Genomic DNA, 26,074 nt, shown 5'->3' on the forward strand with positions numbered 1-26,074 from the left:
GGAGGCCCGGGACCTCCCATGTGGTAGACGGATGCCCTAACCACTGGGCCAAGTCCACTTCCCTAGTTTACTTTATTGTTCACACTCTCCCCTGGTACATTCAGTGGGTTATGGCAGGATATATAATGTCTAGCATCTGACCCTGCAATATCATTTAGGACAACTCCAAAGTCCCAAAAATGCCCCTTCATCACATCTCTTCTTCCCACTCCCTGCCCTCAGCAACAACGGTGGCCACTTTCTCCCCATCAATGATACAATTTCTTCTATTAGTAGTCACAAAAGTTTTATAGTAGAATATCGGTAAGTCCACTCTACTCCATACTCTATTCCTCCATCCTGTGGGCCCTGGGATGGTGATGGTCACTCCACCTCTATATCGAGAGGGGGCTTGGATTCCACATGGATGATGGATGCGGTTCTCCTGCTTGCAGTTGTAGGTACTCTTGGTTCCCTGGTGTGGTGGCTGACCATCTTCACCTCCCTGTTAGCTGACCTATGTAAGTCCAGCGAACCAGAGGGTAGGAGCTGCAGCTCTGCTGAGGCTCAGGGCCCCACCTTTGTCCTTAAGGCCCTGTCCCATCATCCATTTGGGTGATCTTTGGGACCATCATCCAGCCTGAGAGTAGCGCGTGGAGTGGGAGTCGGCTTAGATAGGTGGAGAAAGACCCACCCTGTCCATCCTTCAAAAACCTCGGGGCACCCGTGGGACGGAGTCTGCGTGTGTGTTGCCAGGAGGCCCGAGGCTGCAGGCAGACGCCGAGGGTCCTCTCCTCGCCCGAAGCCTGGAGGTGCATTTATATGAAAATGGGGTTACAAAGACATGACCGAGCACCCAATCCTGCTTGCCTACAAGATGTTTCCAGAAAAGGGCCTGCATCCAGCTTGTTTCTAAACAGAGAGGAAAAGAAAAAAAAAGGGTGGTGATGGGGGATGGGTTTTAGCTGCTGGCATTTTTAGAATTTCACGTGAAAAATTGGGATTTCTGGCTCTTAGAGAAGCAAAGATCTGGGCTCCCTTGGGTTTTCGTTCCCACCTGGCCAGCACCAGCGGAGCTGCATAGCAGCGGTCCCCTGTGGACAGCACGTGTGCTCTCCGCCTTGTCTCGGCCCCCGCTGCTCCCTGCAGGGGCCTCCCTGACTCCACGGCCGCGAGCCAGCTACATCCGTCATGTGCTCGTGCGTTTATGATGGAACGTATCTCTCTGTCCTTGTGGCCCTACTGAAAGGGGGAAAACAGAGCCAGACCTAGGCGGCCCCACGTTTCCGAAAATGGAGCATGCGTCCTTATGGAGGTGAAGATTGTTTCAGAGTGTGCAACGTGCAGTCAAGTGTGGCTGTGCCCGCTCTGCTCACGCGTGGTGTTTTGTGGCCCCTGTAGGTGTCTGAGTTTGCAGCCCAGCAACCATTCTGTGTGCTGATGCCGTTTTTCTTATGGACCTCCTCTCTGCCCCCAAAAGCTGATGCTTGGCCTGCCTGGAATATTTGTGCCCATGTGTTATGGGGCCCCATGGCCGCAGAGGGAGGCATCCCGTTATCAGAGGAAACCAAGAAATAGCCCTGGCTTGGGACCTCCTTTTTTCTTTAAACTCCAAGCTAGGGATGGGTGGGGGCCTCCAGGAGCCCGTGACGCCACCTCTTGGACCCCTGGCGGTCCCTAGGGTGCTCATCATGGCCTTCAGAAGAATGGTTTGGTCACATGAGAGATCTGAGAGGAGCTAGGCTTTATGCTGCGTGGTTCAGAGAGAAGTTGCTTCATTTCTAATCAAATCAGGTTATTGGAGGTGAAAGTTCCACTTCCTGGCTGATGTATTAATTCCTCTGCCTGCCTGTCCTAGAACAATGCCCTGTGTCGGGGACCTGTTTTGATCTTCGATGATACTAATCGTTGGCCCTGCAGCTCTGACTCTTTCTACCGTGGGGTCTTGGGCATGTCACATTACCTCCCTGAACCTTTATTTTCTCCTTGGTAAAATGGAGGTAATGGTTCTGATTATCTATTGTTGCATGAAACTACCCCCACACTTAGTGGTGGTAAAACAATAACCAATTTGTTACATGGGGCCAGACAGGGCACAGAGGGGATAGCTTGTCTCTACTTTGCAATGTCTGGGATCCCGGCTGGGAAGCCCTGGATGGATGGAGAAGGTTGGGACAGCACATCTGAGACCGTATGTCGGAGCTGTGTGGCACCTGCTAGGGTGGAATGTCTAGGGAATGTCCAGGTTAGCACCTTCACTTCCTTGGTGCCTGGGTGGGCTGGCTGGAAGAGCAGGGGAATGATGAGCAGAGCTCCCTGTCTGTGCAGCCTCTCCACTGGCCTTGCTTGGGCTTCTCTTAGCAGGGCAGTCGGGCCTCCCCCAGAGGTGAGGAGACAGGAAGTAAAAGCCCCCAAGTCTCTTGAGGGCCGGCTATGGAAATTGACACAGTGTCATGTCTGTTGTATTTTATTGATCAGAACAGTCCCATAGCCCACCCAGCTTCAAGGAGAGAGAACACAAACCTTAATGGGAGGAATGAAAATAATTTGTGACCAGTTCTAATCCACTATAAATGGTATCCACCTCTGAAGTGTTATTGTGAGGAATAGATGAGGGAGAGATGTGAACTTAATATCCATTAGAATGACTAAATTAAAAAGACTGACAATGCCAAGTGTTGGCAAGGATGTGGAACAATTGAGACTCTTCTACATTGCTGGTGGAAATGCAAAAAGGTACAACCACCTTGCACAAAAGGGTTGGGCAGTTTCATAGAAAGTTAAACAGACCCTGTCCTACATGCCAACAATTCTAATCCCAAGTAACTACCCAAGAGAAACTAAGACATGTGTCCACATAAAGACTTACACACAGCAAGTGCACAAGTTCATGGCAGTTTTGTTCATAATAGCCCAAATTGGAAACAACCCAAATGCCCATCAACAAAGAATGGGTGAATTGTTGTTTACTTATTCATTGGAATACTACACAGCAATGATAAAGAATGCACTGATCTCCACAGCACCTTGGATGATTCTCACAAACATGGTATTAAGTAAAAAGAGCCAGATACAAGCATACATTCTATATTGTTCCATTGATACGAAGTTCAGAAATAGGCAAAATTAGACTATGATGACAGAAGGCAGGGCAGTGGTTAGTTTGGGAAGGGTGGTCCTGACTTGGAAGAGGCATGGGGGAGACTTATGGGATGATGGAATGTGCTTGATCTGGGTAGTAGTTAACTCATGTAATCCTTGGGGAGCTGAAAGATCCCCAAAACTCATGGTAAGTCATGCACATATTTACTGAGCTGTCTGCTTAATACATGGACAGTGTCATTTATACTCAGTTAAAAATGATTCCTTAGCACAGTGCCTGCTACAGATGAAGAGGTTGATAAATGGTCGCGACTAATGTCCTTGTCATTATCAAAGCTCCAGAGGCCCGTGACGCTGATGATACCCACAGTAAGCATAAGGCCTTCCAACTCAGCGTCCCCTGGAATTTGGGCAGCTCGTCCGGTCTCTGAGACCCCAGTGGTCTCAGGCCCCCCTTCTGGCAGGGAGCAGGCTCTTACTTTGTTTACATAAATGGCAAAGTTTCCTGTTGGCCTCCGCCCAGCAGTTGCATTTGGCATTGGTGGGTGTTCCTGGGTCAAGTGCATTTGGCTCTCCTTCCCAGGGCCCCTGAATTGTCCCAGACAGCGTCTTTGCTCTGAGGTGACCTCAGCAGCAGCCTGCTGCCCAGACATCTGGGTTCTAGAAACCAGCTCTGGGAAGGTGGGAGAGCAGGCTGCGGAAGGGGCTGCCAGACTCCCAGGCGAATAAACCTGGGTGGGGATTTGTCTTGGCAAAGGCTCAAAAAGCAGTGATTCCTCACTAACACCTCTTTGCTGTTCTCAGTAGAGTGTAGTGTAAGGTGTGCCAACCCTGGTGCCTCTCGGGACCAAGAGGGTGACATGGTGGGGTGCAGTGCGTTGGGCATGAGTAAAGGAATGTCACTTTCTTCTTGACCCCTTTGTAAGCAGAACAGTGCACAGAGTGGCCCTGGATGCCATGTTAGGAAAATTTTAGGGAATGGTGAGGACTGTGGCTACCCAGAGATGACAGCTGTCACCCAGCTTCTGTCAGTTGTCACACGGTAGAACATGGGCTCAATGTGGTCAGGTCTATTTTTTTCTGCAAGAAGCCAGAAATATGTTTGTTTTTTTTTTTTAGGGAAATGTCCTGAATTTTAGATCTCAGCATCTAATTTGCCTGTGGTTCTTTGGGCTGATCCTGGAACGGGCCCGTAGAACACGTCTGCAGAGCTCCCCTGTGAGGGGTGGCCTCGGATCTACCTGGACTGGAGTCCTCGGCCTCCCACTTTTGAGCTTTGTGAGTGTGGGCCTGCTCATAGAGCTTCTCAGAGCCTTAGTGTCCATAAAATAAGGTTGAAGATGAAGTAGTTCCTGCTTCCCAGAGTCCATTCCCAGGATGTGGTGAAAGTGCCTGGGGTGTGGCCTGTTGGTCTCATGCCCCTTTTGCTGGGGCCCATGGTACACAGCCACGGTGTTTCCCCTGGGTTTCCCAGCCGTGGTGGAACCAAGAGAAAGTTTGGGGGTCATTTGGCCTCTAAGGATTATGCGCCACCTCTGCCCTGTAGTTCCCGCTGGTGGAGAGGGTCTTCAGAGAGGCCTCCTCCTGCCTGGCCACCGCTCTCTGCTTCTCCGTTCAGAAGGCAGGGGAGTGCTCCTTGAATCTCCTCTCCCCAGTGTTCTTTTCACTTGTACTGGCTGCTGGGAAGACCAAACCCTCCTCCTGGTCTTGCTTCCCTCCCCCCTCTAATTGTTTCTTTAGAGATGAACAAAAAGAAAAGATCTACATTCCTTCCATTGTAATCTGACATTGTCACAAAGTTCATTCTCTGCTCTCTTTTTTGTACATCACGGTAATTTTCTTCTGAGTTTAGCTTTGTCAAGGGATAGGCTTCTCTGTCTCTAGAAATTCAGCCTTGGAGGAAAGGGAGTGATGTAGAAGACTTTCCTATTGCAGGGTAACAAATACAGGTGCCTGAAGGGGCCATGCAGGGCATGGAGATGACCAAAGGGGCCAGGTGTGAGGCAGTAGGGAGGAGTGGAGACTGTGGAAATGGGGCATTTATACCCCGTTAGGAGGGGGTGGCTGCTACTCAACCCCAGCCTTCAGTGCACGGGAAGACGCAGCCCCAGTGTTGCCAAAGCTGCTGATTTTTCGAGAGAAGTTGTAAATCTTGACTTAATCACCTATTTTTTAAAAACCATATTTATGTATTTTATTCTTTAAAAAAATTTTCTTAGTGTATTTTATTTTGGAGTAGTTTTAGATGTACAGAAAAGTTTCAAAGATAGTACAGGGAGCTCCCATTTCCTCCTTGCCCAGTTTCCCCTTTCATTAGCATCAGCTATACATCACTGCGGGACATTGGTCAAAACTAAGAAATCAACATTGGCACGTTACTGTTAACTAAACCCCACACTTAATTGGATCTCATCAGTTCTTCTGCTAATGCCCCCTTTCTGTTTCAGGATTAGGTATTTCTAAGATACCATGTGGCTTTAGATGGCCATGTCTCCTTAGGCTCCCCTGGTCAGTAACAGTCTTTCCCTTGTTTTTCATGGCTTTGACAGTTTTGGGGAGTACTGGTCAGGTATTTTGTCTGAAGTCCCTCAATTTGGGTTTGTCTGGTGTTTTTCTCATAGTGAGACTGGGAAAGAACGCCACGGAGGTGCCCTTCTCAACACACGCTCTCAAGGTGCCCATGATTTCCACACGGCCTCACTGTGAGGTTGACCTTGATCACTTGGTTGAGCTGGTGGTTGCAGATTTCTCCATTGCAAGTGACTATTTTCCCTTTTCCATACTCTATTCAGTCATTTATATCTCAATCACTATGGACACATGCATATTTATTTTATACTTCGGGTTATAATACAATAGTTTATGTTTTCTTTTTCAGTGGCTTAGATTGTTCCGGCTTTGGTTGTTGGTAGGTCTTTTGTTGGCTCCTGTGTCCTTTTAACAAGTCCTTTTTTTTTTTAATGAAAAATTTTTTGGTCTTTTTAAAAAAAGATACATAGATCACATTTAACAAGCCCCTTTTGTGTTTTGAGCACTTCTTTTCTGATCTACAAGAAGCCCCAGGTTCATTTTATATTTCCTCTGTCCCTGCGGTGGAGTTAGCCATTTCTCCTAGAAGCCCCACTTGAATTGTTTTTATTAGAAAAGTTGTAGGTTTACAGAAACTTTATGCATAAAATATCAAGTTCCCATATACCACTCTATTATTAACACCTTGGGCAGTGTGATACGTTTGCTGCAATTGATGAAAGAATATTTTTATAATTGCTATTAACTGTAGTCCATGGTTTACTTCAGGGTTCACTGTGCTGTACAGTTCTGTGGATTTTTACAAATTTTTTTATTGTTATGTACAATGTAAAATTTCATCTTTTTAAAATTTTAAAAATTTCTTTCCCCTATCCCCCACCCCATTGTCTGTTGTCTGCTGTCTGTGTCCATTCGCTGTGTGTTCTTCTGTGTCCGCTTGCATTCTTGTCATGTGGCACCAGGAAACTGTGTCACTTTTCTTGTTGCATCATCTTGCTGTGTCAGCTCTCCATGTGTGCAGTGCCACCCCTGGGTGAGCTGTGCTTTTTTTTTTTTCCCACACGGGGCAGCTCTCCTTGCACGTGGGGTGCTTCTTGCTTGCAGCAGCACTTCACATGGGGCAGCTCACCACACAGGTCAGGAGGTCCTGGGTATCAAACCCTGGACCCTCCAAATGGTAGGCAGACACTCTATCAGTTCAGCTACAACCGCTTCCCAAAATTTCATCTTTCAACCACATTCAAATTTGTTTCAGCGCTGCCGTCACCACCATCCATTACCAAAACTTTTCCATCATTCCAAGGAGGACCTCTGTACAATTTAAGCATTAACTCCCCATTCCCTACCCCCATCCTGACCCATGTTAACCTATATTCTAGTTTTTTACTCTATGAATTTGCTTATTCTAATTCTTTCATGTCAGTGAGATCATATATTTGTACTTTTGTGTTTGGCTTATTTCATTCAACACAATGTCTTCAGGGTTCATCCATGTATCAGAACTTAATTTCTTTCTTTTTTTTAATCTCTCTCCCCTCCCCCCCTCCCCCCGCCATTGTCTGCTCTCTGTGTCCATTCGCTGTGTGTTCTTCTGTGTCCGCTTGTATTATTGTCAGTGGCACTGGGAACCTTTGTCTCTTTTTGTTGTGTCGTCTTGCTGCATCAGCTCTCCATGTGTGCAGTGCCATTCCTGGGCAGGCTGCACTTTTTTCACACTGGGCAGCTCTCCTTGCACGTGGGGCTCCCCTACACAGGGGACACCCCTGCATGGCACGGCACTCCTTGTGTGCATCAGCTCTGAGCGTGGGCCAGCTCACCACATGGGTCAGGAGGCCCTGGGTTTGAGCCCTGGACCTCCCATGTGGTAGGCAGATGCTGTATCCGTTGAGCCAAATCTACTTCCCATCTTTTTATGGCCTAATAATATATCATTGTGTGTAAATACCACATTTTATCCATTCATCAGTTGATAGATACTTAGGTTGCTTCCATCTTTTGGCAATTGTGGATAATGCTGCTATGAACACCAGTGTGCAAATATCTCTTCAGATTCCTGCTTTTATTGCTTTTGATTTTATACCTGGAAGTAGGATTGCCAGGTATAGCAGTTTGATATTGTTTATGAATTCCAAAATAGAAATTGGATTGTGTTTGTAAACTGGTCTTTTCCTCTGGGCATATTAGATTGTATTGCATTCAGAAGCTTCACTTTTACTTGATTAAATAATGATTAGGGCTTTGATTGGGCCACATCAGTAGGGCGTTGAGTCCCTGCCCCATTGGTGGGCGGGGACTCAGGATATGACACAGCAGAGGAGTTAGCTGGAGTTTTTGAATGCTTGAGCCTGGGAAGAAAATTCACAGAGAAGCAGATATGTGAGGAAAAACAGAAGACTCCTTTAGACACAGCAGAGGCCCTGGGAAGAGAGGCGAGCCTTATCCCAGCCTATAGCTGATGTTGGAAGAAGCTGGGACCATGAAGACTTAAGAGGAAGAAGAAGCCTGAACCTTTGTAGACGTCAGCAGCCATCTTGCTCCAACATGTGGCAACAGACTTTGGTGAGGGAAGTGACTTAGGCTTTATGGCCTGGTAACCGTACGCTTCTACCCCAAATAAATGCCCTTTATAAAAACCAACCAATTCCTGGTATTTTGCATCAGCACCCCTTTGGCAGACTAATACGAGGTCATATGATAATTGTATATTTAACTTTCTGAAGAACCGCCCAACTGCCTTCCACAGTGGCAGCGCCATCGTACATTCCCACTAGTACTGAGTAAGTGTTCTGTTTCTCCACATCCTCTATTTACTTTCCTTTTTAAAAAAATAGTAGCCATTCTAGTGGGTGTGAAATAGCATGTCATGGTTTTGATTTGCATTTCCCTAATGGCTAATAATGGTGAGCATCTTTTCATATACTTTTTGGTCATTTATATAGCTTCTTTAAAGAAATGTCTATTCAGGTCTTTTGCTTATTTTTTTTTTATTGGATTGTTTGTCTTTTTGTTGATGAGTTGAAGGATTTTTTTTTGTATATTCTGGATATTAAACCCTTATGGGATATGCAGCTTCCAAATATTTCTCTGATTGTGCAGGTTGTTTTTACCTTCATGGTAAAGTCCCTTAATGCACAAGAGTTTTAAATTTTTTATAAGTTTGATGAAGTCCCATTTATCTGTCTTTTTCTTTTGTTGCTTGTGCTTTGGGTGTTAAGTCTAAGAAGCCATTGCTTCTAACACAAGGTCCCGAAATGCTTCTCTATGCTTTTTTCTAGGAGATTTTGTTTGTTTGTTTCTTTCCTGGATCCAAATTCTTTATTTTCTTTTGGAAGGCTAGCTTCTTCTGTCGTCTAATTCACAATACAAAGTGGACTTGGGTTAAAATGTCTTTTTTGGAACTTGGGTTTTACATAAATAAAACTATAAAATGTCTTTTTGATACAAAAGGGTTCATGTCAGATTATTAGATTTTAAGAACAGTGTTTTTTTTCCCCAAATACTTAAATAACTTTATCAATGGATTCAAATATGTAGTTCATTGCAAAATTATGTGACTCATGCATACAGTCTTATCTAGGGGTTTTTATAGTTCTAGTTCTTATATTTAGTTATTTGATCCATTTTTAGTTGATTTTTCTATATGGTGTGAGATGGGGGTCCTGTTTCATTCTTTTGCATATGGACATCCGGTTTTCCCATCACCATTTGCTGAAGAGATTATTCTTTCCCCATTAAATGGACTTGGTACCCTTGTCAAAAATCATTTGGTCATAAATGTGAGGGTTGATTTCTGAACTCAGAATTCTTTTTTATTAATTGCCCCGCCCCCCATCCCCCCACCCCGCTGACATGCTATTTTCCTGTGTCCATTTGCTGTGTTATCTTCTGTATCTATTTCTTTTTTCTTATCTTTTTCCTCTAGGATTCACTGGGATTTGACCTCTGATGTGGTGAGAGGTTCCTTGTCAATTGTGCCACCTCAGTTCCCGGTCTCTGCTGTGCTTCCCCTCGACTCTCCCCTTGTCTCTCTTTTGTTGTGTCATCATCTTGCTGCGTGACTCACTTGTGTGGGCACTGGCTCACCGCATAGGCGCTCAGTTTGCTGTGCGGGCACTCAGCTTGCTGTGCGGGCACTGGCTCACTATGAGGGCACGCAGCTCACCACGTGGGCACACATGTGGACACTTGACTCACCATGTGGACACTTGGCACACTGCATGGGCACCCACGTGGGCACTCGATTCGCCACACAGGCACTTTGCTTGCCACGTGGGCACGCATGTGGACACTTGACTCACCATGTGGACACTTGGCACACTGCATGGGCACCCACGTGGGCCCTCGGCTCACTGTGCAGGCACTTGGCTGACCATGTGGGCACTGGCTTGCCGCATAGGCATGCTTTCTCTTCTTTTTTTTTTATGGTTTATTTATTTTAATTATTGCACCCCCCCATTGTCTGCTCTCTGTGTCCATTCACTGTGTTCTTCTGTGTCTCCTTGTATTCTCATTAGGGGGTTCTGGGAACCGATCTGGGGACCTTCCAGAATGGAAGAGAGGTGATCATTCTCTTGTGCCACCTCAGCTCCCTCATCTGCTATGTGTCTTACTGTCTCTCCTCTGTGTCTCTTCTTGTTGTGTCATCTTGCTGCGCCAGCACTTCACATGGGCCAGCTTGCCTTTACCAGGAGGCCCTGGGCATCGAACTCTCAACCTCCTGTATGGTAGACATGAGCCCAATTGCTTGAACCACATCCACTTTCCTCTTCTTCTTTATCACCGGAGGCCCCAGGGATTGAACCTGGTCCTCCCATATGGTAGGCAGAGGCCTTATCAGTTGAGCCACATCCACATCCCTGAATTCACAGTTTGATTCCATTGGTCTCTCTGTCTGTTCTTGTGCCAATACCATGCTGTTTTGATTACTGTAGCTTTGTAGTAAGTTTTAAGACTGGGAAGTGTGAGTTTTCCAACTTCATTTTTTTTTTTTTTCACAATGGCTTTGACTATTCAGGGCTCCTTATCCTTCCATATAAATTTGATTGGATTTTCCATTTCTGCAAAGAAGGCTTTTGGAATTTTGATTGTGATTGCATTGAATTTGTAAATCACTTTGGGTACAATTGATATCTTAACAATATTTAGTCTTTTAAATCCATGAATACTGAATGTCCTTCCATTTATTAGGTGGTCCTTGGTTTCTCTTTGCAATGTTTTGTAGTTTTCTGTGTACAAGTTCTTTACATCCTTGGTTAATTTATTCCTGGATACTTTAGTTGCTATTGTAAATAGAAGTTTTCTTTGATTTCATCAGATTGTTCATTACTAGTGCATGGAAATATTATATATTTTTGCATGTTGATTTTGTACCCCACCACCTTATAGAATTTGTTTATTAACTCTTGTGGAAAATTGTGGAATTATCAGGATTTTCAGTAGGTAGGATCATGTCATCTGCAAATAAGAACAGTTTTTACTTCTTCTTTTCTAAGTTGGACAACTTTTATTTCTTTTTCTTGCCTAAATTCTCTAGCTAGAACTTCCAGTACAATGTTGAATAACAGTGGTGACAGTGGCATCCTTCTCTCTTTCCTGATCTTAGAGGGGAAGCTTTCAGTCTTTCACCATTACATATTATGTTAGTTTCATATGTGTCCTTTATCATACTGAGGAAGTTTCCTTCTGTTCCTAACTATGTAAGTGTTTTTAATCAAGAAAGGATGCTGGATTTTGTCAAGTGCTTTTTCTGCATCAGTTGAGATGATTTTTTTTTTCTTTTGTTAATGTGGTGTATTTTATTAATTGATTTTCTTAACATTGAACCACCTTTGCATAGCTGGGATAAATCCTACTTAATCACAGTGTATAATTCTTTTAATGTACTGTTGGAATTGGATTGCTAGTATTTTGTAGAGGATTTCTGTATCTATGTTCATAACTCACTTTTTAAAATTTTTCGATTTTTCAAAATTTTATATTATCACTATAAATGAAAAAAATGGTACTAATTGCAATAAATGAAAGATAACTATCAAAATAAATACATTGGTAACCAAACAATATTATTAAATATATCTAGACAGAATTTACTGCCAGAAGCTGCTCAAAAAAAGAGAAATTATCAAGTTTGTAACTTAAAAAAATTTTTTCTTTCTTTCTTTTTTTATAATTTTTTTTTTGGTATGTGTATTAGTCAGCCAAAGGGGTGCTGATGCAAAATACCAGAAATTGGTTGGTGTTTATAAAGAGTATTTATTTGGGGGTAGGAGCTTACAGATACCAGGCCATAAAGCATAAGTTATTTCCCTCACCAAAGTCTATTTTCAAGTGTTGGAGCAAGATGGCTGCCTGTGTCTACAAGGGCTCAGGCTTCCTGGGTTCCTCTCTTCCTAGGGCTTGCTTCTCTTTGGGTTCAGGGTTCCTTTCTTCCTAGGACTCCAGCTTAAGGCTCCAACCAACATCAAAACTCCAACATCAAAAACCCTCAACTCTGTCCTTTGCCATGCCTTTTATCTGTGAGTCCCCACCCACCAAGGAGTGGGACTCAACGCCCTAATAACATGACCCAATCAAAGTCCTAGTCATAACTCAATCATGCCCAGGTGCAGATCCAATCACAAACATAAACCAATATCTATTTTTGGAATTCATAACCATATCTAACGGCTATACTCCACCCTCTGTATTCCAGAAAGACATTACAATATTTAAAAAAAACTTTATGTCAGTAACAATGCAAGTACTAAATCATATCACAATCAGTTTAAAGAAAACCACTTTTTATTGGGGCAAAGTCCTGTCTGCTACAGACCTCTGAAACTTACAAAACAATTCATCTACTTCCAAAACACAAATGGACAAATGATAAACATTTTCATTACAATAAGGAGAAATTGGCAGTTGGACTTGGTCCAATGGTTAGGGTATCCACCTACCACATGGGAGGTCCATGGTTCAAACCCCTGGCCTTCTTGACCTGTGTGCAGCTGGCCCATGCGCAGTGCTCATGCATGCAAGGAGTGCCCTGCCACGCAGGTATGTCCCCCATGTAGGGGAGCCCCACTTGCAAGGAGTGTGCCCCATAAGAAGAGCTGCCCAGAGCGAAAGAAAGTGCAGCCTGTCCAAGAATGGCACCACATACACAGAGAGCTGACACAACAAGATGACGCAACAAAAAGAAACACAGATTTCCTGGTGCTGCTGATAAGAATAGAAGTGGTCGCGGAAGAACACACAGCAAATGGACAGAGAGCAGACAACTGGTTGGGGGGAAGGGGAGAGAAATAAATAAATAAATCTTTAAAAAAGAAAAAAGGAGAAATTGGGAGGGAAACATGAGTCACAGGTCCTCTACTGCTCAGTAAACCTGCAGGGCATCCTCTATTTGATTTCAGTCTGAGAGTCATTCTTAACACAGTGGTTTCTTCTCCCTGGGGCCTCATGAGGACCCCCCTTTCCTCTTGCTTACCCAACAGCCATTTTCTTGGTTCCACCCTCATCAAGCTTCTGGGTGTCAACCAAGCTCCAGACCTCTCCCTCCAAGAGTACTGGAGTGATTGCCACACCTTTCCCAATCTTTGGGTTAGAGTCTTAATCCCCCCTAGTACAGTGATGTGAAGACAGCATTCCCCCTAACCTCTGGCATAGAGGCTCAACCCTCTCAGAGCAAGGAGTCGACCACCTGGCCTTCCCTAACCTTTGCAGGACAGGTCCACCCCTCTCAGACCTGTGTGTGCTGACCTTAACCACCCCAATCCTTGGGGAATGTGCTCTACCCTCTCTACCCTGGGGCAGCAAAACTCTACCAGAACATCAGACAGGAACATCCTCCCTCTTCAACTGCTGGGGCAAACTCACCCTCTTTGTACACATGGGTAGGGTTCCTCTCTTGGCCCAAGTTGATGCCCTAATTCCAGAACTCAGCTTCCATGGTTTTGTTTTTAAAGCTGTTTCTCCTTCAATCTCTCCTTTCCATGCGCCCCCCCCCCTTTTTAATTGTCTGCTATATTTTATATTTTCTGTATTTATATTTTAAAATCCCCCCCCTTGTGGCTTTTTGTGTGCTTTCTGCTCTGTGTCCATTCTCTATGTGTTCTTCTGTGTCTGCATTTATTTATTTTTATTTCTCTTCTCCCCTCGTGACTTGCTTCCTGTCAGCTCTGTGTGTCCATTTGCTGCGCGCTCTTTGGTTTTGCTTGTCTCCCTTTTTTGTTGCTGAGTTGGCCTTCCATGGTGCTTGCAGACTGGGCGGTGCTCTGCAGTGTGTGGGCAAGCCTGCCTTCACAAGGAGGCCTTGGGATACGAACCCAGGGCCTCTCATGTGGTAGACAGGAGCCACAGCGACTTCCCTCCATGTCCTTTTTATTCCAGGCTGACGGTGGTTTTGTTCATATAGCTCTCTCAAAAACCTTGTTGGTTTAGCATGCAGGAAGCAGGGGTCCAAGCCATCAGGCAGTAAGACTTTCCAAAAGTCTTTCCAACATAACTGCATCTTCAATCCTGATTTACAAGTTCCAAGTTTAGTTAAGTCCTCCAATTGGGCACTTTCAACTGGGAGCTTGATTTTCAGGGGCTTTGAATTTCCAGAATCAGTTTCAGTTGTACCCGACAGTTCAGTTCTCAGCATCTCTCTAGTCTAGCATTTTGCTATAAGCTGCAAACAGAAGCCAAGCCACATTCTCTGGGTTTACTTTGGAAATTTCTTCAGCTAAATGCTCAGGCTCACCATTTTCAAATTCTGCCTTCCATAAAACACCAGGACTTAATCTTGCTAAGTTCTCTACACCTTTAAAACACAGACCTCCTTTCTTCCCGTTTCCAATAATAGTTTCATCATTAACTTCTAAGGCATCATAAAAATTCTCTTTAGCATCCATATTGCTGTCAACAGTCTCTTCAAAGCACTGTAGGTCTTTTCTTCCAAACATCTCACAATTCCTCCAAAAAATACCCCTTACCCATTTATAAAACCATTCCAGCATTTCAGTAATTGCAAAAGCACATCCCCACTACTTGGTACCAAATTCTGTGTTAGTCAACCAAAGGGGTGCTGATGCAAAATACCAGAAATTGGTTGGTGTTTATAAAGAGTATTTATTGGTTGGAGCTTACAGATACCAGGCCATAAAGCATAAGTTACTTCCCTCACCAAAGTCTTTTTCACATATTGGAGCAAGATGTCTGCTGATGTGTGCGAGGGTTCAGGCTTCCTGGGTTCCTCCCTTCCAGAGTCTTGCTTCTCTTTGGGTTCAGGTTTCCTTTCTTCCTAGGACTCCAGCTTAAGGCTCCAACATCAAAACTCCAACATCAAAAACCCTCAACTCTGTCCTTTGCCATGCCTTTTATCTGTGGGTCCCCACCCACCAAGGTATGAGGACTCAACACCCTAATGACATGACCCAATCAAAGCCCCGATCATAATTTAATCATGCCCAGGTACAGACCAGATCACAAACATAATCCAATATCTATTTTTGGAATTCATAACCATATCAAACTCCTATAGTGTGTTTATCTGGTTTTGGTATGAGGGTGATGTTGGCCTCATAGAATGAGTTAGGTAGTGTTCCCTATTCTTCAAAGTTTTGGAAGCATTTGAGTGGGATTGGTGTTAATTCTTCTTAGACTGTTTGGTAAAATTCCCCTGTAAAGCCATATGGTCTTGGGCTTTTCTTTGTTGGGAGGTTTGCTTTTTAAGATTTATGTATTTATTTATTTCCACCCCCCTCCCCCCAGTTGTATATTCTCTGTCTATTCGCTGCGTGTTCTTCTTTGTCCGCTTCTGTTGTTGTCAGCGGCACGGGAATCTGTGTTTCTTTTTGTTGCGTCATCTTGTTGTGTCAGCTCTCTGTGTGTGCCGCACCATTCCTGGGCAGGCTGAACTTTCTTTGGCGCTGGGCGGCTCTCCTTATAGGGCGCACTCCTTGCGCGTGGGACTCCCCTATGCGGGGGACACCCCTGCGTGGCAGGGCACTCCTTGTGCACATCAGCACTGCATGTGGGCCAGCTGCACACGGGTCAGGGAGGCCCGGGGTTTGAACCGTGGACCTCCCACGTGGTAGACGGACGCCCTAACCACTGGGCCAAGTCCGCTTCCCTGTTGGAAGGTTTTTGATTACTGATTCAATTTCTTTGCTAGTTGTTGGTTTGTTGAGATATATTTTTGACTCAGTGTAATAATAGTTCATGTGTTTCTAGGAATTTGTCCATTTCATCTAGTTCATCTAATTTGTTGACATACAGTTCATAGTATCTTCTCATAGTTCTTTTTATTTCTGTGGGGTTGATAATAATATTCCCCTTTTCATTTCTGATTTCGTTATTTATGTCCTCTTTTTTTTCCTTTCAGTCTAAAGGTTTGCCAATTTTTATTGATCTTTTCAAAGAACTAACTTTTGTTGTTGATTCTCATTGTGTTTCCTTTTAATTCTCTATTTCATCTATCTCTGTTCTAATCTTTATATATTCCTTCTGCTCACTTTGGGTTTACTTTACTCTTCTTTTTCTAGACTCTCCAGTTTTGAGATTAGGTCTCTGATTGGAGATATTTCTTCTTTTTTAATGTAAACATTTAGAGCTATAAATTTCCCTCTCAGCACTGCCTTTGTTGCATCGCAAAAGTTTTGGTATGTTGTGTTTTCGTTATTATTCACCTCAAGATATTTCCTTGACATATGGTCTGTTTTCTTTTATTTGGCACTGCCTATGTACTCGAGAGATTCTTACCCCTCTATTTGAGTATGTCAAGCCCTCAATATTAATGCATGTAACTATGAACCTTATTCTTGGAAAACTGAAACCTGGTGGTTGCCACATGTTTCAAGGGGAGGGGGAGGGAAGAATGGGTGGAACACAATGCATTTTTGGGGGTATTGGAATTGTTCTGCATGATCTTGCATTGAAGGATACAAGCCATTTATATATTTTGTCAGAACCTATAAAAGTGTATGGTGTGATCTATATATCTTTTAAAAATAAATTAAAAATATATTTTAAAAAAAGTATATGGTGCAAAATGTAAACCGTAACGTAAACCATGGCTCATAGCTAACGTCAATGCTTTGATGTTCATAATTAGTATCAAATGTACCATACTCATGTAGGATGTTGTTGGTAGGGGAGGATGTGGGGGGGAAAGGGGGTATATGGGAATCCCCTATATTTTATATGTGACTCTTCTGTAACCTAAAGCTCTTTAAAAATGAAAAAAAATTTTTCCTAATTTCCCTTGAGATTTCTTCTTTGATCCATTAGTTTGTTTGAGTATATTGTTCAATTTCCACATATTTGTGAATGTCCCATTTTTTCCCTATGTTATTTCTGTTTTCATTCCATTGTGGTCAGAGAAGATACATTGTATGATTTCAATATTTTTTAATTTATTGAGACTTGTTTTATGATCTAGCATAAAGTTTATCCTGGAGAATTATCCATGTGTGCTGGAGAAGAATGTGTATTCTGCTGCTGTTGGGTGAAGTGTTCTATATATGACTGTTAGGTCTAGTTTGTTTAGAGGGTTGTTCAAGTCTTCTATTTCCTTATTGATCCTCTATCTAGAATGTTCTATCTATTATTGAAAGAGGTGTCCCACTATTAATTATCTACATTAATTTTGTAGATTTTGTTCTACAAAACAAAAATCTATCAATATTTGTTTTGTATAGTTTTGGGGCTCTTCTGTTTGGTGCATATACATTTATAATTGTTATGTCGTCTTATTGGGTTGGCTCCTTTATGAGTATATAATGACTTTATCTTTCATAACAGTTTTGACTTAAAGTCTTTTTGTTTGTTTGTATGTTTTTTTTTTTTTAAGATTTATTTATTTATTTAATTCCCCCCCTCCCCTGGTTGTCTGTTCTCTGTGTCTATTTGCTGCGTCTTGTTTCTTTGTCCGCTTCTGTTGTTGTCAGCGGCATGGGAAGTGTGGGCGGCGCCATTCCTGGGCAGGCTGCACTTTCTTTCGCGCTGGGCGGCTCTCCTTACGGGTGCTCTCCTTGCGCGTGGGGCTCCCCTACGCGGGGGACAACCCTGCGTGGCAGGGCACTCCTTGCGCGCATCAGCACTGCGCATGGGCCAGCTCCACACGGGTCAAGGAGGCCCAGGGTTTGAACCGCGAACCTCCCATGTGGTAGATGGACGCCCTAACCACTGGGCCAAGTCCGTTTCCCTGTTTGTATGTTTTGAGGTACTAGGGGCCTGTGCTTGAACCCAGGACCTCATATATGGGAAGCTGGCACTCAACCACTGAGCCACATTTGCTCCCTTGAGTTGGTTTTTTCATTTGTTTTGCTTATTGTTCTTGTTTTTTTAGGAGGCACCAGGAACTGAACCTGGGACCTCCCATATGGGAGGTGGGCACTGAACCCCTTGAGCCACATCCACTCCCTTAAAGTCTATTTTATATTTTATTTGTATATCTACCCCAGCTCTCTTTTGGTAATTATGTCTGTTGTATATTCTTTTCCATTCTTTTACTTTAAACCTATTCATGTCTTTGAATTTAAGGTGGGTCTCTTGTAAATAGCATAGAGTTAAGTCATGTTTTTTTATCCATTCTGTCAATATATGTCTGACTGGGGAGTTTAATCCATTTACATGTAAAGTAACTACTGATAATTGCAGGACTTTCTTCTCTCATTTTTCTATTTAGTCTTCACATGTCTTAAACCATTTTTTTACCCTTATTTCTCCCACTAATGCCTATTTTCATTTAAAAAAAATTTTCCCTTTGATCCACTGTCTAATGTCCTTTTCTTTCAGTCTGAAGAACTCCCTTTAGCATTGCTTGTAGGGCAGTTCTCGAGGTGAAACTCCCTCAGCTTTTGTTTATTTGGGGCTATCTTAATCTCTTCGTCAATTTTTCCCCACCTTCTTATGGGTTCCAGTTCTGTTTCTTCCACTGCCTGCAAACAAGCCTTCCCTATTTATGACTTTTCGTCGTTGTTGTTGTTGTTGAGGTAATGGGCTTTGAACCCGGGACCTTGTATGTGCAAAGCAGGTACTCAATCATTGAGCTACAACTGCTCTGCCCTAACATTTTTTTTTTTAAATCTTTGTCTTTTAATTCCACCCTCTCTATTGTTGTGAGGGTCAGTGAGAAGAGATATGTGTAAGCAATTTATAGCTTTCAATTTTATGTATAAAAGGACTGTCCTTATCCTTATGGCTAATGGCCACTCCCAGGACCCAAATCTCCCTCAATTTTTAAAGAAAGTCTCGCTGCATATAAAATTCCTCGTTGGCAATAGCTTTCTGTCAGCACCTTAAGTATTTGAACTTCTGCCTTCTTGCCACCATGGTTTTGGATGAGAAATCAGCACTTAGTCTAGTTGGGATTCTCTTCTACATAATACATTGCTTTTCTCTTGCAGCCTTCAAAACTTTTTTTTTTTTTTTGTCCTTTGCATTCTATAGTTTGATATTGTGTGTTTGGGTGTATTTCTATTTATTTATTTTCTATGTATCTATTTATTATTTCTCTCTCCTTCCCGCCCCCGCCCCCCCAGTTGTCTGCTCCCTGTGTCTATTCACTGTGTGTTCTTCTGTGTTCGTTTCTATTCTTGTCAGTGGCATTGGGAATCTGTGTCTCTTTTTGTTGCGTCATCTTGCTGTGTCAGCTCTCTGTCTGCGGTGCCATTCCTGGGCAGGCTGCACTTTTTTTGCGCTGGGCAGCTCTCCTCATGGGGCGCACTCCTTGTGTGGGGGGCTCCCCTATGCGGGGGACACCCCTGCGAGGCACAGCACTCCTTGCGCACATCGGCACTGCTTGTGGGCCAGCTCATCACACGGTTCAAGGAGGCCCGGGGTTTGAACCTTGGGCCTCCCATGTGGTAGGCGGACGCCCTATCCATTGGGCCAAATCTGCTTCCCTATTTCTCTTTAGGTTGATCATTTTTGGTGTTGGTTGGGCTTCTTGGATATGTATGTTCATGTCTTTTGCCAAGTTTGGAAAATTTTTTGTCATTTTTTTTTGACTATTCCTTTTTCTCCCTCTGGGATGCCCGTCATGCATATATTGGTATGCTTGATGGTGTCCTACAAGTGTCTTAGGCTATTCACTTTTTCTAATTCTTTCCTCAGTCTGACTCATTCCAGTTGTCTTGTCTTAGAATTCATTGATTCTTTCTCCTGCCAGCTCCAATTTGCTGTTGAAACCCTCCTGGGGATTTTTCATTTCCGCTTTATGAATTTCAAATCCAGGAGTTCTGCTTGGTTTCTTTTCAAAGTTTTATTTCTTTATTGAGATTCTCATGTTCTTCATTCATTGTTTTCCTTATATCCTTTAGTTCATTTTCTGTATTTTCTTTCATCTCTTTGAGCATATTGAAAATCATTTTTTTAAAAGTCTTTATCCAGTATGTCCACAGTCTGGTCATTTTTGTTGGTGTATTATGGATTTTTATCCTCTTCCTTTGGATGGACCATCTGTTCCTGTTTCTTTGTCTTATAATCTTTTATTGTATACTGTACAGCTTAGTATTTTAAAATGTAAACCTGAGATTTAGTCTCTGAGCTGTCTGTTTCTTGAGTTTGTATCCAGCTAGTGATATACCATAGATTTGCTGGAGTGCCAGGAGCTAACAAAATCAAATAAACCAACGCAATAAATATCTTTCACTTTCTTTGCAAATTGGCTTTGCATTGGCTGCTCTCCCTCAGAATCCAGCCCTGCTATCAAAAAGGTCCACTCAATGCAGATGCAAAGCACTATGTCTTTTTTGAGTCTATGTCTTGTCCTGCTCTTGTGCTTGCTAGTGACCTTAGGAATTCCCCTCTTTACAGAAACTTTTTTTTTTTTAATTGATTTTGTAAAAATATTACATTAAAAAAAATATGAGGTCCCATTCGACCCCACCACCCCCACCGCACCCCTCCTCCCCCAGCAACACTCACTCCCATCATCATGACACATCCATTGCATTTGGTAAGTACATCTCTGGGCATCTCTGCACCTCATGGTCATTGGTCCACATCATGGCCCACACTCTCCCCCATTCCATCCAGTGGGCCCTGGGAGGATTTACAATGTCCGGTGATTGCCCCTGCAGCACCATCCAGGGCAACTCCAAGTCCCAAAGGCGCCTCCACATCTCATCTCTTCCTGCCATTCCCCATACCCATCAGCCACCATTCTTTACAGAAACTTGAGTGCCCCTTCTATTCCCTAGGAAACAAACTTTCTCCCCCTCCCAGGTGCTCCCCCGCAGGACTTTAAGCAGGGAAGCCTCTGTTCCAGGCTGCCCAGCTCACTAGTTCCTCAAACTGCTTTGCCTGTCCCAAGCTGCTCTTGCCTGGAGGGCAAATTCTGGGAGGCCAGGGCCAGCCAGGGGAGGTGGTTTCTCAAGTTGGTCCTTCCCAGCTAGAGAAGGACCAGGGACCCACAAAAGGGGTTCTGGTGGCTCCGCCCTGCTCTGGGGAGGGGTTGAGGGAGGGGCCTGCCAGGGTGCCAGGAGCTTCTCCTACGGCGCTGTGTGTTCTTGATTCAGCACTTCTCCAATGGATGCAGCCCTTTAACTGCTTTCCGTAGTTTCTAGGAAGGGTACTGCCCTTAAGAAGCCTCTGCCCCTTTTACCCCGTTGGAGCAGTGGCCTCCATCAGAGCTCTGCCCTCAGCAACGTAAAGCAGCTGATCAAAAGTAGCAGTCAGCAAAATAGAAAAGAAAAGCATTGGTCAGTGATTGACCACACACCCCCAGATCTTGGGGAACTTTACATCCCAACTTTATCTCTTTATATCCCACCCTGGCACCAGCGGGCCGCACCAGGGGCCGGGGTTGAGTAACCGCCGCTGCCTGCTGTGGTGTTGGGGGAGGGCGGCGGTAGTGGCTGCGGGGAGAGGGAAAGTCACCAGTGTTTACTGCAGGTGACCCGCCTCGCCTGCTGCTCGTCCCTGGGTGCTGCACAGTGTCCCGCTAGACGCTGGAGTTTCAAAACAGTTGACTCAGCCAGTTCCTCCTGGTTTGCGGTGGAGGGGCTGATTCCTGGCCATCTTCCCACACATACACCCCCCACCCTGGAGTTTAACATTCGAAATTAAGTCAAATTAAAACACTTGACTCTTAGTAGACCACATGAGGCACATCTGGGGCTGTGTTTAGCCATAGATGATCTCATTGAATCCCCCCCGGCAACCATGCGAGAGGAGCACTAGTACAAGCCCCATTTTACAAATGAGGAAACTGAGGCACAGGGGCCTCGCCTGGGGTCATGGTGAAGAAGGGCAGGAGGGGGACTTGAGGCCAGGCAGCCTGAGGTCAGATCCCACCCTCTCGGGGCCGACGTTTGACCTTGTGGGATCAGAGAAGGGGAAAGGAACAGTTTCCTGAGGACACTGGGCCTGGAGCCAGGTGCCCCGGGAGATGGCAGTGCCATGAGTGAGGAGGGAGCCGGGGGGGTCTGGAGAGAGACACGGGGAGTCAGGCTTTAGCCTCGCAGAGCAATGGGACGAAGGCCTCAAGACAGCAGTGTGGCTGTCCCGGAAGCCTGGGACAACGTCATTCTGAGCGGCCGTGGAGCAGAATTCCACGAACGCCACAGACGAGTCTCACATACTTGATCAGAAAGAGAAGGAAAAACAGGCACAGTTTTAAAAACTATTTTTTAAATTAAAATGTGGTACTAAGTTGTCATCCCTTGTTGGTTATCTATTGCCATGTAACAAAACCTCGACTGTACTGGCTTAAATGAATGGCATTTAGTATGTGACAGTGTCTCTGGGTCAGGAATCCAGGCACGGCTCCCTGAGCTGGGGCCTCTGCTAGGCACTGAAAATGAGGGAGATGATGCCTGGGAAGGGTTTAGCCCAGTGCCTGTGGGTAGGAAGCACCTTGATGTGCAAGAACTGTGTTTTTTATTGCATCATTAATGAATATTATTAGCCCATTAACAATAATACTTCCAACACAGTGCAAACTCGACTTACCTCGACTCTAGGGTAGAGAAGAGATTTGATTGTTTCCTTTGGCTCCAGGTCATGCATTAGAGAACGAAGGTACTTAGTTTGGGACAGGTGTTGCTGGGTGTCTAGGGAAAAACCAATTTGCGTGGGGAGGTTGCTCCCCACCTGGGACCCTGGCTTGCTCCTGGGCCATTCCTCGGGCAGGTGGGAGAGTGCGGTGGCGGGCAGAGGGCTCACCAACTGTTTTGTTCTTGCAGATCAGGAGTGATACCTCGCAGATCTTGGAGGAAAACATCCCACTCCTTAAGGCCAAAGTGGCAGAAATGAGCGGCATCTATGCCAGAGTGGACCGGCTGGAGGTGTGTCCCGGATCCTGAGCGTTCTTAGAATTTTTTCTGGCTCTTTTGTTTTCTTCTAAGATGCTGGTGCTTGGCCTCGGGTGTGTTAAGTGTTGTTAGACCCAGTGGAGGGGGTTGGCGGTGAAGGAGTCTTTCCTCACGTGGTGTCTAAAAAGCATGTGACCAAAGTGAATTTGTCTCCCGCATTTCAAAATTGGGACACTTTATATAAAAATCTGAATTTTACACTTCTTTTGAAAATTCAGATCTGATAACCCTGGAGCCATATTTCCTTAATACTTTAATCTGCTTCTTTTTTAAGGTATAAAGATGTATACCCACAAATTCTACAGTTTATCTTACATATATAAGCCCCACGTAGAGATAACCCAAATTGAGAAATAGGACATTTCCTGGCTGTTACGGGTTGAATTGCATCCCCCCAAAAGCTAGGTTGAAGTCCGCACTCCCAGTACTCAGAATGTGCCCTTATTTGGAAATAGGGTTTTGCAGGTGGGAGGAGTTAAGAGAAGATGAGGTCATAGTGGAAGAGGGCCTTAATCCAGGAAGACTGGTGTCCTAAGAGGAGAAGAGATGGGCACCCAGGGGCGAGGCCGCGTGGAGGTGGAGGCACAGGGCAAACTGCTGCATCTGCAAGCGGATTGCCAGCACGCCGCCAGGAGCTGGGAGAGGCTCTTCCCTAGAGCCTTGGGAGAGACCGTGGCTCTGCCGACACCTGGATTTGGAACTTCTGTCCTTCAGAGAGGATGTGTCTGCTCTTTTAGCCCCCTCCCCCTGCCCCCCAGGTCGTGGTGCTTTGTTTCAGCAGCCCCGGGAAACGAACATACAGCCCCTGGTTTGTGTTCTTGTAGCATGCTTACAAGAATGGGTAGAGCTGGATGGTGGCTGCCCTCTGATGGGGCACATGCTCTTCACTGTGCCCCAGTCCCCACCATGCCCTGTTGCCTCTCCACTGCCTTATCTCACCCTCCCCCCTTACGTGCCTGGGCACCAGGCTAAGACTCACCCCATCTTCACCTCCTCCTTGCCCTCTTTGTCCCCATTTCCCAAAGAAGGAGCAGAAACTCCGAGAAGTAACCACTTTCTGGGGGCCACACTGCTGGCCATGTGACACCATGCCTCCAGCCCACATCCCCTGGCACCCAGGCTCTTGATCAGCCTGGCGACCTGGCTCAGTTCCTACTCTGTCCACAGCGAAGCATGGGATCCTGGGAGGGGCTCGCGGTTTGGTGGCAGTCATGGGCAGAGGACGGGGAGCGTGGCAGTTGGCCTCGGAGTTAGAGAATTAACATTCTTGTCAGCAGAGAATGAGGCAGGAATATAATTAAAACCCTGCCCTTGGAATAGCTGATTCATTTGCATTTTATTGCACACGTTTGATGGAGGAAAGAAAGTGTTGATTTGTGGCCTTGGTGCTTGCCTTGCCTGGGCTGACCTAGCTCTGAATCCCAATTCTTTCCTTAGCCTTCAGTCCACTCACATTTACTGAGGGCCTACTATGCGCTACTGTGGACATAACAGCAGTGAGAAAGACGGGCACAGTCCACAGCTGCATTCCAGCCAGGAGAGAGGCAATAAAGCATGACTGCATTAGCTTCATCTTGCTTCTGCAACAAACTACCACCAATTCAGTGGCTTCAGACAACACGCGTTTATGATCTTACAGCGGTGGATGTCAGAAGTCCAAAATGTGCCTTGCGGGCTAAAACCAAGGTGTCAGCAGGGCTGATTGTTTCTGGAGATTCCAGGGAGAATTTGTTTCCTTGCCTCTTCCAGCTTCTAGAGGCTTCCAGCATTTCTTATCTCGTGCCCCTCCCTCCATTTTCAAAGCAGTGTAGCCTTCCCTGCTCTTTGACCTCTGCCCCCTCCTTACCTCTTCTCTTCCTAACTCTGACCTTCCCGCCTCCTCTTCCTAAAGACCTTCAAGCGCCTTGGGCCCCCTGGCTAAACCAGGGTAATCTCCCCATTCCCAGGAGCCTAATTTAATTGCACCTGCTGTAAGGTGTAAGGTAAGAGCCACAGATTCTGGGATCAGCATGGGAATGTTCTTTGGGGTGGGGAATGTATTTTGGGGAGGCATGACATGAGCCAAGGAGGCCCTGGAGAAACTGGGTGGCAGGAGCGGAGCTATCCAGACCTAGATGTCAAGGTCAGGGACTTGGCCTTCATGCTGACGGGTAGGAAACCCCTGAACTGCCAGCAGGGTTGATTGGTTGCGGTGCAAGCTCCAGCTCAGGCGCCTCGGCGCTGGTGACACGCTGGGCGTAACCCTCTGTCCAGGGAGGGGTGTGTGCAGCATCTTTGGCCTCTACCTGCGGGATGCCAGGAGCGTCCTCCCCCAGTTGTGACAACCAAAATGTCACTAGACATTGGAAAATGTCTCCTAGGGACAAGATCGCCCTTGGTTGAGACCCACCGCTCAGATGGCTGGGGTTCAAATCCTGGTGCTCCTTCCTAGTGTGTGACCCACATCAGAATCTGAGCCTCTGTTTCCCCATCTGTAAAACGGGGGTAAGGCGAGTGGATGGCTTGACCAGGTTCTTGAACCCTAACCCTTATCAACACCAGCAGACACTGACTGAGTGCTCCTGATGGGCTCCGCAGAGATGGGTGCTGGGGGATACAGCTGGGGCCGGCTCCCAGGCCCTGCGCCTGGCCTCTGGGGTGGGGGAGGAGGAAGCCGGCCGGGTGGGAGTGTGCCACGGCCCCTCCAGGGTGTAGCCCGGGGACGCTGCCTTAGCAAAGCCTGGCAAACAGCAGAGCATATCGTCTCGCGGTTCCAGAGGCTGGAAGTCCGAAACCAGTGTGGGCAGGTCCGCGCTCCCTCCGGAGGCTCTGGGGAAGATTCCTTCCGGCCCTTTCTAGCTCCTGGGTGCTCCCAGCAACTCTCGGTGTTGCATGGCTTGTCAACATAGCGCTCCAGTCTCTGCCTCCGCCACCATGTGGCCTTCTCCCCGTGCCTCTCTGCCCCAATTTCCCTTTTCTTATAAGGACGCCATTTGTTAGATTAGCGCCCACCCTAACCCGGACAACCTCACCTTCGTTACATCTGCAAGGACCCTGTTTCCAAACGAGGTCGTGTTCTGAGGTCCTGGGTGGATGTGAATTTTTGAGGGACACTGTTTGTATTAGCCAAAGGGGTGCTGATGCAAAGTACCAGAAATTGGTTTGGTTTTCATAAAGGGTATTTATTTGGGGTAGGAGCT

The 26,074-nt window shown here is 45.5% G+C and overlaps 1 protein-coding gene across 1 annotated transcript in view; it reads left to right on the forward strand.

The window, feature by feature from the left end:
* The window catches only part of BCAS4 (breast carcinoma amplified sequence 4), an 84,655-nt gene that overhangs the window by 18,301 nt on the left and 40,280 nt on the right, over nucleotides 1-26,074 (forward strand). The window contains exon 3 of the mRNA XM_058287232.2: nucleotides 22,767-22,868. Coding sequence (XP_058143215.1) covers nucleotides 22,767-22,868 — 102 coding nt within the window. The remainder of the gene's footprint in view (nucleotides 1-22,766; nucleotides 22,869-26,074) is intronic.

Source organism: Dasypus novemcinctus, chromosome 24 (assembly GCF_030445035.2).
Source record: "Dasypus novemcinctus isolate mDasNov1 chromosome 24, mDasNov1.1.hap2, whole genome shotgun sequence".
Taxonomy (NCBI): domain Eukaryota; kingdom Metazoa; phylum Chordata; class Mammalia; order Cingulata; family Dasypodidae; genus Dasypus; species Dasypus novemcinctus.